This window comes from Aulonocara sp. 'chitande type north' Nkhata Bay, linkage group LG18, assembly GCF_057382095.1.
Source record: "Aulonocara sp. 'chitande type north' Nkhata Bay isolate Kocher_YH1m ecotype deep benthic linkage group LG18, A_spYH_male_GT1.1, whole genome shotgun sequence".
Lineage (NCBI taxonomy): Eukaryota > Metazoa > Chordata > Actinopteri > Cichliformes > Cichlidae > Aulonocara > Aulonocara sp. 'chitande type north' Nkhata Bay.
In genome coordinates, this window is record NC_141361.1 from 23,752,569 (window position 1) to 23,768,174 (window position 15,606).

At 39.2% G+C, this 15,606-nt stretch overlaps 2 protein-coding genes across 2 annotated transcripts; both read right to left on the minus strand.

The window, feature by feature from the left end:
* Positions 1 to 5,023: 5,023 nt before the first annotated feature.
* Positions 5,024 to 7,046, minus strand: LOC147308600 (C-C motif chemokine 2-like). Its single transcript, XM_086273240.1, has 3 exons — positions 6,835 to 7,046; positions 6,619 to 6,733; positions 5,024 to 5,464 (listed from the first exon to the last, which is right to left on the minus strand). The coding sequence occupies exons 1-3, from the start codon at positions 6,899 to 6,901 to the stop codon at positions 5,188 to 5,190; spliced, it is 459 nt and encodes a 152-aa protein (XP_086129366.1). The 5' UTR covers positions 6,902 to 7,046; the 3' UTR covers positions 5,024 to 5,187.
* A 669-nt stretch (positions 7,047 to 7,715) lies between these two features.
* LOC147308601 (uncharacterized) lies at positions 7,716 to 10,290 on the minus strand. Its single transcript, XM_086273239.1, has 3 exons — positions 10,014 to 10,290; positions 9,806 to 9,914; positions 7,716 to 8,870 (listed from the first exon to the last, which is right to left on the minus strand). Exons 1-3 carry the CDS (start codon positions 10,078 to 10,080, stop codon positions 7,955 to 7,957), a joined length of 1,092 nt encoding a protein of 363 aa, XP_086129365.1. The 5' UTR covers positions 10,081 to 10,290; the 3' UTR covers positions 7,716 to 7,954.
* Between the last annotated feature and the right edge of the window lie 5,316 nt (positions 10,291 to 15,606).

Here is a 15,606-nt window from a genome sequence, read left to right on the forward strand (position 1 = left end):
AATGGCTATATTGTGGTGACTGTATTTTTTTTTTTAAGATTACTATTGCATCTAGGTGCGTCCAGCGAGAAAAGCTTATATCTTGAGCATTTCTTCACCTCTTTATCTGATGTTTCTAAATGTCTCATCTTCATGAGAATATGATAAAACCAAAACGTTCCTTTAGTAAGATGGCTAAGTCGATGAGGAATGTCATCCTCAGCACTGATGTTAGAGAGTTTTAAAACGGAGAAGCGATCCAAAATACATCCCACATCTAAAAGATCTGCCAGGTCTAAAACATTTATAGTTCAAGGCCTTTACTAAAATAGAGACAGAAACCATGCTAGAAGGTTTCTAAACGTGATTTAAAATGCTGCTTAAGTAAAGGTAAGTGTGATGTCCAATGGCTTAGTAGGCTTTATCATACATTTACTAAATAGATTGTCAATGATGGAATAATAGATGATAAAATTTTTACTGTTAACATGGTTGGGGAAGTTTTAAATAAATTCTAACGGAAGGAGGCTTTGTGAAGTTGAGTCTTTGCAAACCACAAGACTCAATCTTCAACACAAGACCAAAGTGAAGATGTTCGGCCACGATGTGCAACGGGATGTTTGGCAAAAACCAAACTCAGCGCATGAACAGAAACACCTCATACCATCTGTCAAGTACAGGGGGAGGAGGGGGGATGGTTTGGGCTTGCTTTGCAGCCACAGCACCTGGGCACCTTGCAGTCACTGAGTCAACCATGAACTCCTGTGTAAACCAAAGTATTCTCAAGTCAAATGTGAGACCATCTGTCCGACAGCTAAAGCTCTGCCGAAATTTGGTCAGGTATCAGTACAACGATCCCAAGCATAGGCCCAAATGTACAAGGAATGGCTAAAAGAAGAAAGGAATCAAAGAGTTGCAGTGGCCTAGTGAAGGTCCGGACCTCAACCTGACCAAAATACTGTGGTGGGATAATTGTGCATAACTGAATACCCACAAACCTCACTGAACTGTAAAGAAGAGTGGTCCAGGATGATGTGACAGACTGGAAGTACAGAAAATGATCACCTTAAGTTATTGCTGTCAAGGGTGGCTCTGCAAGCCATAATAATAAGATGCACTTTGTGTTGTCCAAGTTTCTGTTAAACGAATAAGGACACAGTGTAACATGTCATGTGTTGTTGTTCGTCTGAGGCTGTATTTACCTAAAGTTAAGGCCTGCTTAGGACCAGACAATTTTTAAATGTTCTGATACAGAAAACTTTAGAACTGATCACTGCAGTGCTTTCTATTTTACGATGACTGTACACAGATTGAAACATAATTCACACAACTAAGCATGGACAGGCCCAAATGCTCCTTGTCCATCCTCAAGTCTGCACTGTTTAGGGACTGCAGACAGGAAGGATTCAGAGTAAAGACTTAGTAAATGTATTAAATGAGTGTCTCTTTTGGAAGAATTCAAATAAATAAAAATGAAGGTTTTCAGTGTGTTTCTCAATATGAAAGCAAGAGTGGGCATTGTCCAGCCAATGGTTTTCAATTTAGGCATATCGACCAACAAACTGACCAGATGACCTGCCAACTAGTGTAGTAGTGAGCTAATGTTTCTAATATTTTAACTATCCTGTGATATGCAGTCATAGATAACTAGTGTAATATGTAATTTTCAAAATGACGGGGATTTAAACACATAAAAATAGACATAAGTACATGTTGTCTCTAAAGCCACTTTCATAAATCATAATTAAAACCGCAAGCAAAACATCAAAACAGACACATTTTTGTTGATCAAAAGTCTGAATCTTCTCACGATCTTGGCTGAGTCATTTGCATTGACAGCTTAATCATTTTTGCTTCTTTAGTGGTCACCGTGTTCCATGTCCCTTACTAAGACGTGGTGGGCTTCAGGCAGACCAGGTGGAAGTTTTAGGGGCTTTACTTTGCATGTTTCCTCCATTCCGGTGTTCTAACACAATGATGTGTGATTAAAAAAAAAAAAAAAAGCTATTAAAAACCACGTTTACTATGTGTGGGTAGAAAGAGAAAGTACAGCTCTGTCTCAGTGTGCTAGAGCTGGGGGAGGTCTGAGGGGCTGAGAGCGTTTGAGGTCGATGAGACATTTTACTCGCGCTAAAGAGTAATGGGTTTTTCCCAGCCCTGAACCCACCTTAGTGGTCCGCCATGGTTGCTATTTGCATGACAGAGCTGTTAAACATTTAAGCAAAAACCCTAAACTACAAATTAAACCGTAGTTAAACAAAAGTGTGGCGTAAACATTGCAAAAAAAACACTGGCGCTAAGGCTTTTCTTTCAGTTGTCACATTCATGTGCCGTCGAGTCAAAAGTACTGCGCACGGTTCAGTTTACAGTAGGTTTCAGAAGAATCTCTGTGAAGTTTTATTTACTTTGTACTGTATTGCATTATTTTTCACACTTTTTCATAAAACTGCAAATGCTTGTGTGGGTGCATGCATGTGCAGTATGAAGGTGACAATGAATAACTTCCTATGCCTCAGCGACCAAATTATACTCACGTTGCACGGAGCCAAAAGAACTACGTGAGGTCACACTTTCCTCTGTGCGGGTCTACCACAAAATGCATATGTAGGCCCGAATACTAGAGGATATGTGGCAATATATACTATTGCAGGCAAAAAGACGTAAGATTATATGAAGAAAATAGTCCTACCTTTTACCTCGGCCAACTTATTTTATCAGTTTTAATAACAAATGCAGGTCAAAAGTTAATTTTTGCATCGACACGATTCCTGAGTCGCCTTTTGACCCCAACTCTATGAACAACTTCCTGAAATGCTTTTTAACCTACATTAGGTGCTAAAGTCTTAGGCCAGATCAATGCTGCTGTAAATGTGAAATCAATTTAGGATTCATTCCCCCAAAGATTTCACCTTTTATCAATGGATTTGATTCAATCCTTTTTAATGCCTCATTACATGCTTTGTGGAGGTAGATGACAAATGCAGGAATGACTCAAAACCGCAGGCTGTAGGACCAAAACAGTGAGTTAAAAGATGCTGAAATCTGTCATTTATTTATATCCACATTCATCTCTCATCTGTCACCTAGCACACAGTATTTTTTTTCTATTGTTAAGGCAAAAGTATGACAAAGTATTCAAGTATTCCTATAAATACACCTTGTACATATTTGTCTGTGTCAGCTATTTCATGTTGCACGGACTACTGAAACATGCCTAATGTTCTTAGAAGAGAGGAAATAGCCCCTATATTAGCCTTCTGCTAAATTAGACCCCGTAAGCGTAAACTCATCCCACCTGCTCAAGTGTACTCAGGATGTGGTGGTTAGCGTGGTATCACAGGCCCCCAGTTTCAGAGAAAACCAAACTCGACCCTGAAACATAAATGCAAAAATATTGCAGGAATATGACCTATATTAAAAAAAAATTGCCCCAGCACAATTAAACTTTTAAAACCTTTATGCTCATGCTGAAAGCAACAACACCTACTCTGAATTTTCTATCTCATTTTGTTCTTACTCATGGAAAAAACTAGTCTTCCATTAACAAACAGTCATTAGGGGGAAAAGTTACATGTTAACATATAATATACAACTAATATAATTCCTATTTACATCTTATAATATGTACTTGTATTTTGGGTTTCTGTGCACCACAAGGTGTTTTTGTGGCATTTTATGTGCGTCACAAATAAAGAAAAAAACCCATACAGATTGCGAAATTGATAATTCTCAAATGCAATTACTATCTATAACATTAGCTTATCTAGAATTTTTGAATGTACGTGAGTAGCAAATGTCACCAGTTATCATGGTGATCAGTCAGAGATGTGTCTGTTCTTCTGCACACCCATAACAAGTAGACTGTTTGCATGAACCTGACTTGTGCATTAAAATAGAAAGGAAAAACACTGCAGCTTTTACACCCTGATACTAACACGGTACGTGAGCCTCTCTGCTATTTTAGGCGAAAGTCAGCTTTATATCAGAACAAGCTGTTAAGCCAGACCATGTGATGTCCAGTTTTCTTTAAAATTACCATGCAATCTCCATAATGGAAATATATAACGTCATTGCATATTAATTTTAGAACTACAGTGAAAGGATAGCAACAACTTCACCTACTTCCAAGGTGCATGGAGAGGATGAGAAACTAACAATGCAGGCACTCCAGCAACACTTAAAGGTTGCTGAGGGAACAACTTTATTAACTGACCAATGCGTCATCAGGGTATTCCTCACCATCCTGACCCATCATGACCCTGATGAAGGCCACAAGCTGAAACGCATTGGTCAGTTAATAAAAATGTTCCTCTTTACCTATAACTACAGTAAAAGAAATATCAGTTATAATTTTAGGTTTTACACTGCACTTTGGCAGTTATGAAGGTGAGGCAACTGAGTTAGCTTAAGTGATTAGGACAGCGATTAGCAGCATAGTTTTGAGTGGTACTACTCTAAGCATGTTGTCGTTTGATTGGTTGAGCAGCATGTTGGAGGATACAGAGACGTGCTAGCTGGTTTAACATCTGGTTAGTTGGTTGTTAATTGTTAGCACACTGCACTGTTGGGTGATGTTATTATCTGGCAAAATTATAGCAACAAGTGAAAAGAAAAGTGAAGAGACTCCTTAGTAGAGCTGCTTTGAGGGTATTGGCAAAGGCAAAGTGATAAAGATCAAAACCACACATACCACCTTCCCTTAACCCCTAGACTGGCATTGAAACTATCACTCAACTTTTAGTACAGGTTATTGGTGCAAGGTTTGTTTGACAGCTGGCACAAGTCTGTTTACCATGCCCTAATGATGTAAATGATGCACATCTCCAGATTGCTATCAGTGTTTAGCTGCATTTCTATATTGGCTTCCTTCCTGCACATTGGTTATTTCCATTTTTGTACAAAAACAGTGAGACTTAGTAAGAACAAGAGTTCCCAGGAACATTCCTCACCCACATTTTTCATATTTTACAACAAACGCAACATTTGCTTAAAAGTAACTTTAATTGATTGTGGGAAAGCTTCAAATATATACTTTTTTTAAAACAAACATATTTATGACAATGAAACATGACAAACTGACATTTATATTTATATATATTTATATATTATATTATACTATGTAGCTATAGTATTCCTTTTTTTAACTTTAATGATGAAATATAGCAAGAGCGGTAAAGCTAAGTAGAGTGGCACTGATTTTAGTAAGCTTTAATTTGGGGGGGATTTCTCAGACACATTTTCACTGCTCCTTGTTCCTCCATCCTGCGTGTCCTCTCCCAAAGTGACATTCTTTTGAGGGATCTTTTCTGATGTTGGGGGTGCAGTGGATGTTGCTGGTGTGGATGTTGCTGGAGTGGATCCTGTTGGGGTCGTGTCACTTGTGAATCCCTTTTGCGAATTCTCCCTGTCCACCTTCTCAATTGCTTTTCTTGTCCAGTCAGCGTCTGGTTTGGCACAGATTGTCTTTCCAAGCACGGTCCGTAACCTGCAATTTTTGGTTGGCTATTAATGGCATTGTAATACATTTCTAACATTATTTGTATATACTGGTAGGTGCAAACAGATTTAGAGGCCTCACAGCAAGCCTGCATGTTCTCTCATGTTGTGGGTCCTGGGTCTAGATAGGTGGTTGGCACCTATCTAGACCCAGGACACTCTTACAAAAGAGAGTCTTGATTCTCAAATGCTTCACTTCTTGCTTTTAAAAGTTAATAAAAAAAAATATTTTCACCTCTGTTGCAGCTAGTGGCATGCAATTAGCTTGTATTGAACATCTCCATTCTCAGTACACAGTAAATTTGCTTATCAAATATTTTCCCCTGCAGCATCTCTTTACAGAGTGGTTTCTGAAACTCGAAGGCCTTCCTGTGAACATGTTTTCAAAGAATTTCCTCCAGTACAAAGAGGTTTCAGTGAGAACTGCTGACAGGTTTTTGGATCGTTAGGAATGACATGACTACTAAAGTCCCAACTGGCCAATTTAATTGGTATAGTGGTGAAAATCAAAGACAGACACTGTATTTGAATAGTCAAACATGTAGAACCAAACTTCTCAGAATGACTGGATATCACCACAGGAAAATGTGTTTTTATATTATAGGTCATTTATTTGTCATTTTAATGTTATTTTAAATAGTTGGATGGAGTGTATAAACTTTATTAAATTATATCTATTCCTTTTTTTAAGCGGTGAAGACAGTGAGGTTAAAGTCTGTCCCAGCTGACTAAATGGAAAGCACAGTGTCAGATGTCAGCTGATCATCCCAGAGTTAACACAGAAAGAGACTGGCATCCATTCCCTCTCACATCTGCACTTACTGTAAGTTTATAGTCATTTTTAATTGAACAAGTATGGTTTTCAAAGCAATGTGGAATATAAAAAAACTCAACACAGTGCCAGCCAGGAGTTTACAACCAAGAACCTTTTTGTGCCCACCTCTGTGTCACTGCCCGTTATCTATGTATTTTCAAATACAGTTTGAAGATAATAATGAAGCATCTCTTTGGAAAGGGGAAGCAAACACCTAGAAAGACCCCAGCTGGCCAACAGCTTTGAACCCAGAACCTTCATGCTACATGTGTTTATATTCATAAAATACAAGTTAAAATGCAGTGTGAGGTTTTTTATTGAACACTTACTGTACTGCTTTGATGCGACAAGTATCTTCAGTCTGAATGGAGTAATTCACAATTCGGTCAAGTGAGACTCTGGTTTTGGACCACACGACACAACAACTGCGTATGCTTATAGGGGCTGAAAATGTCACACACAGAAAAAGTCGCATTAATTTTATCCGTTAAAAACAGTCAAGCTATAAAGTAAATGAAAAATTATTTCTTTCTTGCAGTACTCACTTGTACGGACTGAGCTCATCCAGGTAGTGAAACAGAGAAAAGCGGCTAAAACCAGGCTGGGCTGCATCTTTAGTATTCCGCTTTAGGTTTGTTCTTCAGAAGCTGAGCCTCAAAGCTGTCGGCACAAACCTTCACAGCCTGTTAAATAATCTCTGTGCCTCCCTGAGCTTTTATCAGAGTATCGAATCAAATGAGTCTTGCTCACATGGCAGACGCAGTGCATGCGTTCATGGTATTTCCTAGTGTGGTCTTTCTGAGCAATCAGGTTTTGATGTTGATTCTAATAAAAAAAAAAGGCCCCTTTGCGCTCGTTCTCATTTTACCAACACAATGGGGTAAAAAACCACTGAGTTCATCATTTATATTTAAACTGTTAACAATGCAACAAGTACAACAGCATCAGAAATACAAACTCATAAATAATCGTAACTATGTGCATGCACAGAAACAGATTAATCCACTTCCTTTCTATTCAATCTGAAAGCCACAGGTGACCTGCATTTTAGGTGGCATGTGGCGTGGTAATTTAAACCATGGAAAGTTTTCACGGTGAGAAAGTGAGTTAAGATCAGTGAGTGATTGAATTTGAAAAGCATCAGTCTGAGAAGTTTTAGCAGACTGATACTAATGATTACATCACTAGGCAAACTGATGATGTAATCGAGTCAGTTTTTAAAATGAGAGAGATTGGATTAAATTAAAATCACTTTATTATAGTAAATAAAGAGTGAGTAGGTTCAGAAAGCAGAGTTTCCTCATTTGACAAACATTAGAGGTTAGTGTGCAGTTAAAGGTACGAGCAACGACAGCGACCAGAGTATGAATAATTCTAATTAAATCCTGTTTTAACTGATTATGACAAAAACACAATATTTGCTGGAAAGTGCTTTATTGGCAGTTAAAAGTGGGAAAACTTTAAAATACATTTTTGTACATGACAACAATATGAAAACAAAGAATGGTGATATATGGTAATATATAGAGAGATTAATGTTACTTTTATCAGGTACTGTTGATGAAATAAAGCAGGAAGAGTACAATAAAAAAGAGCAACATTTGCCGACTATGATAAGTTTGAAATGTTTTGTGATTTCTCAAACACATCGTTTCTTGTTCCCTCTCATGGCCTTTTCCTCTGTCCTTTCCTTCTTCTGCACTTCGTCAGAGAGATATTTTTTGATTTTGTGGATGTTGTTGTTGTTGTGGATGTTGTTGTGGATGTTGTTGTTGTTGTGGATGTTGTTGTTGTGGATGTTGTTGGTGCGGATGCTGGTGGTGTGGATGTTGTTGATAGTGAGGATTTTGTTGTTGTAGATGTTTTAGTTGTGGATGTTGTTGTTGTGGATGTTGTTGTTGTGGATGTTGTTTTTGTAGATGTTGTTGGTGTGGATGTTGTTGGTGCGGATGCTGTTGGTGCGGATGCTGTTGGTGTGGATGTTGTTGTTGTAGATGTTGTTGGTGTGGATGTTGTTGGTGCGGATGCTGTTGTGGATGTTGTTGGTGTGGATGTTGTTTTTGTAGATGTTGTTGGTGTGGATGTTGTTGGTGTGGATGCTGTTGGTGCGGATGCTGTTGTTGTGGCTGTTGTTGGTGTGGATGCTGTTGTTGTGGATGTTGTTGGTGTGGATGTTGTTGTTGTAGATGTTGTTGTTGTGGATGTTGTTGTTGTGGATGTTGTTTTAGTGGATGTTGTTTTTGTGGATGTTCTTGGTGCAGATGTTGTTGGTGTGGATGTTGTTGTTGTAGATGTTGTTGTTGTGGATGTTGCTGATGTGGATGTTGTTGGTGCGGATGTTGTTGTTGTGGATGTTGATGTAGATGTTGTTGGTGCGGATGTTGTTGGTGTGGATGTTGATAGTGAGGATGCTTCTGGTGTGGATGCTGGTTTGGATGTTGTTGTTGTGGATGTTGTTGGTGTGGATGTTGTTGTTGTGGATGTTGTTGGTGCTTTCTTCTTGTCCACCCACTCCATTGCTTTTATTGTCCAGTCAGCATTGGGATTAGCGCATATTGTGTTTCCAAGCACAGTCCGTAACCTGTAATTGTTAGTCAGTCATTAATTGCACTGAAATACAGTTTTGACATTATTTCTAAATATATTCTGGCATATTTGGTACATGTTAAGTTTAAAGAAAGAGGCTGGTTGGCTCTGTTGCCTCACTGTGTGGCGGCCCTGAGTTCAAATCTGGGCACGGTCTGTGTGGAGTTTGCATGTTCTCTCTGTGCTCTGATTTCTCCTGACTCTCAATAATATTACAAGTAATAGTCGCTTTTCTAGGCCAATGACATTCCCACAAAGAGTTTTTTGTCTAAAACGTTTCACTTCCCCTATAAAATAAAAGTTAATATTTATAGCAAAATTGTTCCCTCTCAGTTACACCTAGTGTTACGTTGTCGGAGTCCGTTCTTGGTCATCTAAGTCATGGTAGTCATAAGAACTTGAAAAGAGGGCGACTGTACTGCAGTTAAATGAAGAAGTTTCGCTTCTCATCTAAAAGGATTCTTTTTCTAACAGTTCAATATTCACTCAGTTTTTAACAAACTTTTCCTGGACCATCTCTTTGCTTAGAGGGTTAAATTATTTATTTGTTATATCATTTATGAAGACAATTTAAAAACATTCAGGTTATCTGAATTTTATTATTTTATACCCATCCATACATTTCAGGTTTAGGAAAAGTACTCTCACCCAAAGTCAGCCTAAGGCGAGAGGCAAAGTGGACCGTGGACAGGACGCCGGTCCATCACAGGACCACATACAGTCATTCACATGTACATTTACACCTGATGTCAATTTAGAATGACTAGTTACTCAGGCCTGTCTTTGGACTGGTGAAACATCTAGAAAAGACCCCAGCTGGCCAACAGCTTTGAACCCAGAATCTTCATGTCGCACGTGTTTTATTTTTACTAAAAACTTTTTTACTAAAATACAAGTTAAAGTACAGTGTGAGGTTTTATGAACACATACCGTACTGCTTTGATGCGACAAGTATCTTCAGACTGAATGGCATAATTCACAATTCGGTCAAGTGGGACTCTGGTTTTGGACCACGAGACACAACAGCTTTCTCCAGGTCCTGAAAAAGTCACACAGACAAAGTCACATTAATTTTTACCCTGAAGAAAGACCACACAGTGAATGAAAATCCTTTTTTTTCTTTCCTTGCAATACTCACTGGCAAAGGCCAAGCTCATCCAGGTGGTGAAGCAGAGAAGAGTGGTTACAACCAGGCTGGACTTCATCTTCAGTATTGCGCTTTGGGTTTGCTCTTCAGAAGTTGAGTCTTGATTCTGTCAGTGCAAACCTTTACAGCCTGCTAAGTAATCTTACTCCTTTCTGATCAGATAACGGAGTGTCGAATCAAAGCAGTGTTGCTCACGCAGCAGGCGTGGGGTATATGACGTTTCCAGCTTGTGAAGTTCTCTCAGTCATTCTGAGCATTAAATTTTTGATCTCGCCTCTTATAAAACATAAGCCCCTCTGCTACTCCCCCACCCCACCCAGACCTTTCATCATGGGGGGATAGTCACTATGGCCACATAGTGGGGAAAGGAAATATTGACTTCATCTGTTACAAGCTAAAAATGACAAACAGTCCTTTCACCACAGACCTGCCCACAATGCAACACAAACAGCAGCGTATAGAAATACAAACACACATAAACATAGTTACTTGTACACACACAGAGATACTCATCACTTCCCTTTGTGCTCACTCTGAAAGCCACAATTGCCTCCACTGTCACTACGAGTTTGAAAAGTTTGCTAGCTTAAAGAAACATTGAATTTGAGCGTGAATTAACACTGAATGTTAATTAGGAAAGTGGGGATTTCACACAGTCAATTAGTGAATTGAATTCAGTGAGTGTTTGAATTTGATTCATTCTTATCTAAAACATCTATGAGAGAATTAAGTCACCTCTTTCATCCTGCTGTCAACCACAGAATCATACATGAAAGGGTGGTTCTCAGCTAAGCCTTCGTCATTAGCCCTTTACGCACATGCTATACCCATATAAGAGGTTACATTTATTTTTGGCCCTTTCTCGCAATTGTATGGGTGTGTAGTGACTAACATCGCAGGACCGTTAAGCTTAATTTCCTTCTTTTAAATTAACAATTAAATCGTGAAATCAGCAGTTTTAGCATGTGGAATCCTGGGAAACTGACTTTAAACATCAACCAAATCCTCACAGTCAGGAGTAGAACAGGACTCGTAATTCAACACTGGAAATGCAGAGGATTTAAGAGGACAATGATATTGTCCCCTTTGTAAACTACTATGAACTATAATCATGTCAACATATTGTTAGAACATCTGAAGATGTGTCACAGCTTGGAGTTACATTAGAATAAATTCCCACAAATAAACAAAACAAAGTTTCTGGGTATATTTCTGGGTTAAATACGTGTTTCTTTTATTTTCAGAATAAGTACAAACATGACTGGCGTCCCTCACAGCTGCTCGTGAGAGAGACTGCAGGCAGTTTTATTTCATACCAAAGTAGAACAAACCAGAAGAAAGGGTAAAAGCTGTATTGGAGAGCAGGAAGGAAGGAAGTAGCATACAGGAAAGAGTAGGCATCAATAGTGTGTGCAGGAGGCAGCACATGCCAGTCCTAGAGCATAACACCAGCATTTCACAACCAGTCATGGAGACCAATAATGAAGTTGTCTCATTTTAAAATTTAAAATGACAAAGAAATAGATGATGGGTGAAATTAAAAAAGGAAATAAGTGAGTGACTACTGTGCTGTATATAGTAGAAGAGGTCAGGGCAATGCATGCGAAGACAACAGAAAACAATGTTTACAAGACACAAAAGAGAGGCACGAATAAGAAGACAGCGTAGAATTATACCATGATGGGTTTAATTAAACAGAAGAACAGCTGATTTTGGCAAATTTGAAGTCTTTTCATGTTTTTGCCCTTTTTTCCTCTCTTTGTTTTTTCCCTGTGTTCTTTCCCCAATCTGCCAGTCTTTAAGTGTGTGTGTTTTTTAACGCTGCTGGTGTAATGTCACTTACTGTTGCTGCTGCTTAGCTAGTTAGTGGGACACAACATGTTCTTAGTCCATGGAACTACACAGCAGTGTATTTGACAAAACATAATCAGGCTCTGCCCTGTCTCCTTGTCCTTCTGAGGGATGTTTCCTGATGCTGGGGATGCAGTGGACGTTGTTGGTGTCATGTCACTTGCGAATCCCTTTTGCGAATTCTCCCTGTCCACCCACTCCATTGCTCCTATTGTCCCGTAAGCACCTGGTTTGGCACAGATTGTCTTTCCAAGCACGGTCCGTAACCTGCAATTGTTGGTTGGCTATTAATGGCATTGTAATACATTTCTAACATTATTTGTATATACTGGTAGGTGCAAACAGATTTAGAGGCCTCACAGCAAGTCTCCATGTTCTCTCATTTTCTGTGTCCTGTGTCTAGATTGGTGCAGACCACCTATCTAGACAGAGGAACCAATCGCAAAAAAGATTCTTGATCTAAAAAGTTTCACTTCTTGCTTATGAAGGTTTTTTTTCTCTTTTTCTCTTTTAAGTACTTCTTGTCGACCTTCTGAGTAGCTTTTTTTGTCCACACAGCGTCAGGTTGGTGAAAATTATCTTTCCAAGCACGGTCCATAACCTGCAATTGTTAGTCATTAATGACACCTGTAGTGCATTTTTGACATTATTTCTAATCAAACACAGAGATGTTCAGTTAAGTTTGAAGACACAGACCATATGGAAAAGAAATAGTAAAAGCTTATAAAAGACTTGCATAAGATGTGGCCTACTTCATATAGTGAATCATATAAGGCTTATATGATTTACTCATGAAAGTGGCCACTTTCTCATTACTTTCATATATTGTTTTAGTAAGTATCCAAAACATACAAGTTTCATTTATATAATTTTTCAAGGGATCTTATATCTGTTTTCACTCTTGTATGCTTTTCATACAAGTTTCACACAAGACAGATACAAACTTTATAAGATTTATATATATATTTTCCATATGGGAGAGGCTCATTGGTTACCTCTGTTGGGATGGGAATCAAGAACCAGTTCTTGTAGTTCTGCCTGCCTGTCGATCCCGCTTATCAGTTCTTGCACTTTCACTACAATTTGTGATTTGTGTATATACCTAAATACTAAGAGAAAGATCACATGTGTCCTCATTAGGAATTTAGGGATTTGATTTGGCATGTTGGGCTATAGCCTGTAGGTTTATATCGCTGTTTGGTAATTATGAGACAGTGTTCAGATCATTTTACAGAGCAACATGAAAGCAACATAACCAGTAGTATAATGAATGTCTTTCTCCTGGGGGTAATAAAGTAACGTACTGCATTACTTTTAAGAAAAGTGTTCTGTGTAATATGTGCAATAATTACTTTTTTACTTTTTTGTTGAATGACCTCAAAACTGATCACAAAAAAGACTCCCCAGGAACCTATGCCAGGATCCTGTTTGTGGACTTCAGCTCTGCCTTCAACACCATCCTTCCAGACCATCTCCGAGACAAGCTTTCCCAGATGAATGTGCCTGATCCCATCTGCCGGTGGATCACTGACTTCCTGACGGACAGGAAGCAGCATGTGAGGCTGGGAAAGAATGTCTCGGACTCCTGGACCATCAGCACCGGCTCCCCTCAGGGCTGTGTTCTTTCTCCTCTGCTCTTCTCCCTGTACACTAACTGCTGCACCTCCACCCACCAGTCTGTCAAGCTAATCAAGTTTGCAGATGACACCACCCTTATTGGACTCATCTCGGACGGGGATGAGTCTGCCTACAGGAGGGAGGTTGAACGTCTGGTGTCCTGGTACAGCCACAACAACCTGGTGCTGAATGCCCAGAAGACAGTGGAGATTATTGTGGACTTCAGGAAGCACACAGCTCCACTCCCCCCCCATCATCCTGACTGACACCCTCATCACCTCTGTGGACTCATTCCGCTTCCTGGGTACCACCATCACCCAGGACCTGAAATGGGAGCCCACCATCACCTCTGTCATACAGAAAGCCCAGCAGAGGATGTACTTCCTGAGGCAGCTGAAGAAATTCAACCTGCCAACACGGACGATGATGCAATTCTACACTGCAATCATCGAGTCCATCCTCACCTCCTCCATCACCATGTGGTACGCTGGAGCCACTATCAGGGACAAACAGAGACTGCAGCGTGTTGTGCGCTCTGCTGAGGAGGTGATTGGCTGCAGACTCCCATCTCTGCAGGACCTGTACACCTCCAGGACACTGGGGCGTGCAGCTTGGATCACAGCTGACCCTTCTCACCCTGGACACAGTCTGTTTGACCTGCTCCCCTCAGGCAGGAGGCTCCGGTCCATTCACACCAGAACCTCTCGCCATAAGAACAGTTTCTTCCCCTCTGCTGTTGGACTCATGAACAATAACCACCACTAACACATGACCCTATACTGTGTTCACTGCATCATTCCATGTTTGCACTGATCACCACCTGCACTCATGTATATATCTATCTACTTAGCACTTTTAATTTTTATTTTTATGTTTATTTGAGCTTTATCTGACAGTATGTTTTGCACTAAGTACCGCAGCAATTTCCAAATGTTGTAAACCTGTTCAACATTTGGCAGTAAAACCCTTTCTGATTCTGATTTCTGATTTTGATTCTGATTCTGATTCTTATTATTTTGGATGATAATTTCTTTGATATGCTGCTTAGAGAGGGTTGTGACTCTCAAAGTGCAACCAATAACAATCGATAAGGGAATCGATAAGGAATCGAATTTGCATGTTTTCTCTGTGCTCTGCACCTATCCAAGCCCAAGGCGAAGAATCTTACTTCCTGCTTATAAATAATAATAATAATAATAATAACAGATACTTCTCAATTGCATCTGATGGTAAATTTACAATTCCAGTATACAGTGAATTTGTAAACCTTTTCTGCAACATCATCCACTATAAACCAGAAACCCCTACAAATGATCTGCTGGAATTTCTGTGAACGATTTTCAAAGAATTTGCTTTATTACAAAATGGTGCAATGGAATACAGAGGTTTAAACCTGTATTTTTGCTTGCACTGAAAATTTGGTAAAAATTTTTTATAGTCGCTTATGACCCACATCTGTTTAGACAGTACCTCGCATTTTGTATGTGAATCAGTTATTTGTGATTATAGGTACACTGAAAGTCATTTGGATTTTTGCAGGTTAGAATAACTGCTTTTTGAAATTTCACATGATCTCATCGTAGTAGGCACTAGTTTGCGCTTGTGTTTTGTATTGCTGTATTTGCTCTTTTTTTGAGGTCTGCGTTGAGCAGGTGGCCTTACCTTTGAGTGGAGCATCTATCTTATGCTCCTCAGTTCTACATCTGTTGCTTTTACATTCCCAGTTCCATTTCTGAGATGTGCAAGTAACTCATTCTGTACAATAAAACCTTGTGAGTTTTTTTAATTAGTTTCTATTGGGTCTATTGGGTCATGCTATGAGTTTTCCTTTTACTTAATGGTTTTTTTTAACATTATGTAAAAAATCTGTAAATTCATAGCTTTCTGTAGAATTTGTTACTAGTGTTGGATATCTACAGGAAAATATTTTCACCAATAGATGATGGGGAGGCATTTTTATCAAGTAACATTAAAATGTGTGCAGTAGAGGGATACATTAATACCATGTGAAGCGATATGAACACTTACAAGCATTCAAGTTCACATCTAACCTTGCTGTCAATTTAGAATAATTAGTTAATCTATCAAGCATGTCTTCGGACTGGAGTAGGAAACT

What these genes read in the sequence shown, in the direction of transcription:
- LOC147308601 (XM_086273239.1), bottom strand. Translation starts at nt 10,080, where the DNA reads ATGAAGTCCAGCCTGGTTGTAACCACTCTTCTCTGCTTCACCACCTGG. An exon ending in GATGAGCTTGGCCTTTGCCA is followed by an intron (nt 9,915 to 10,013) that starts GTGAGTATTGCA and finishes TGACTTTTTCAG; the next exon opens with GACCTGGAGAAAGCTGTTGT. An exon ending in TGTCGCATCAAAGCAGTACG is followed by an intron (nt 8,871 to 9,805) that starts GTATGTGTTCAT and finishes TAACAATTACAG; the next exon opens with GTTACGGACTGTGCTTGGAA.
- LOC147308600 (XM_086273240.1), bottom strand. Translation starts at nt 6,901, where the DNA reads ATGCAGCCCAGCCTGGTTTTAGCCGCTTTTCTCTGTTTCACTACCTGG. An exon ending in GATGAGCTCAGTCCGTACAA is followed by an intron (nt 6,734 to 6,834) that starts GTGAGTACTGCA and finishes TGACATTTTCAG; the next exon opens with CCCCTATAAGCATACGCAGT. An exon ending in TGTCGCATCAAAGCAGTACA is followed by an intron (nt 5,465 to 6,618) that starts GTAAGTGTTCAA and finishes CAAAAATTGCAG; the next exon opens with GTTACGGACCGTGCTTGGAA.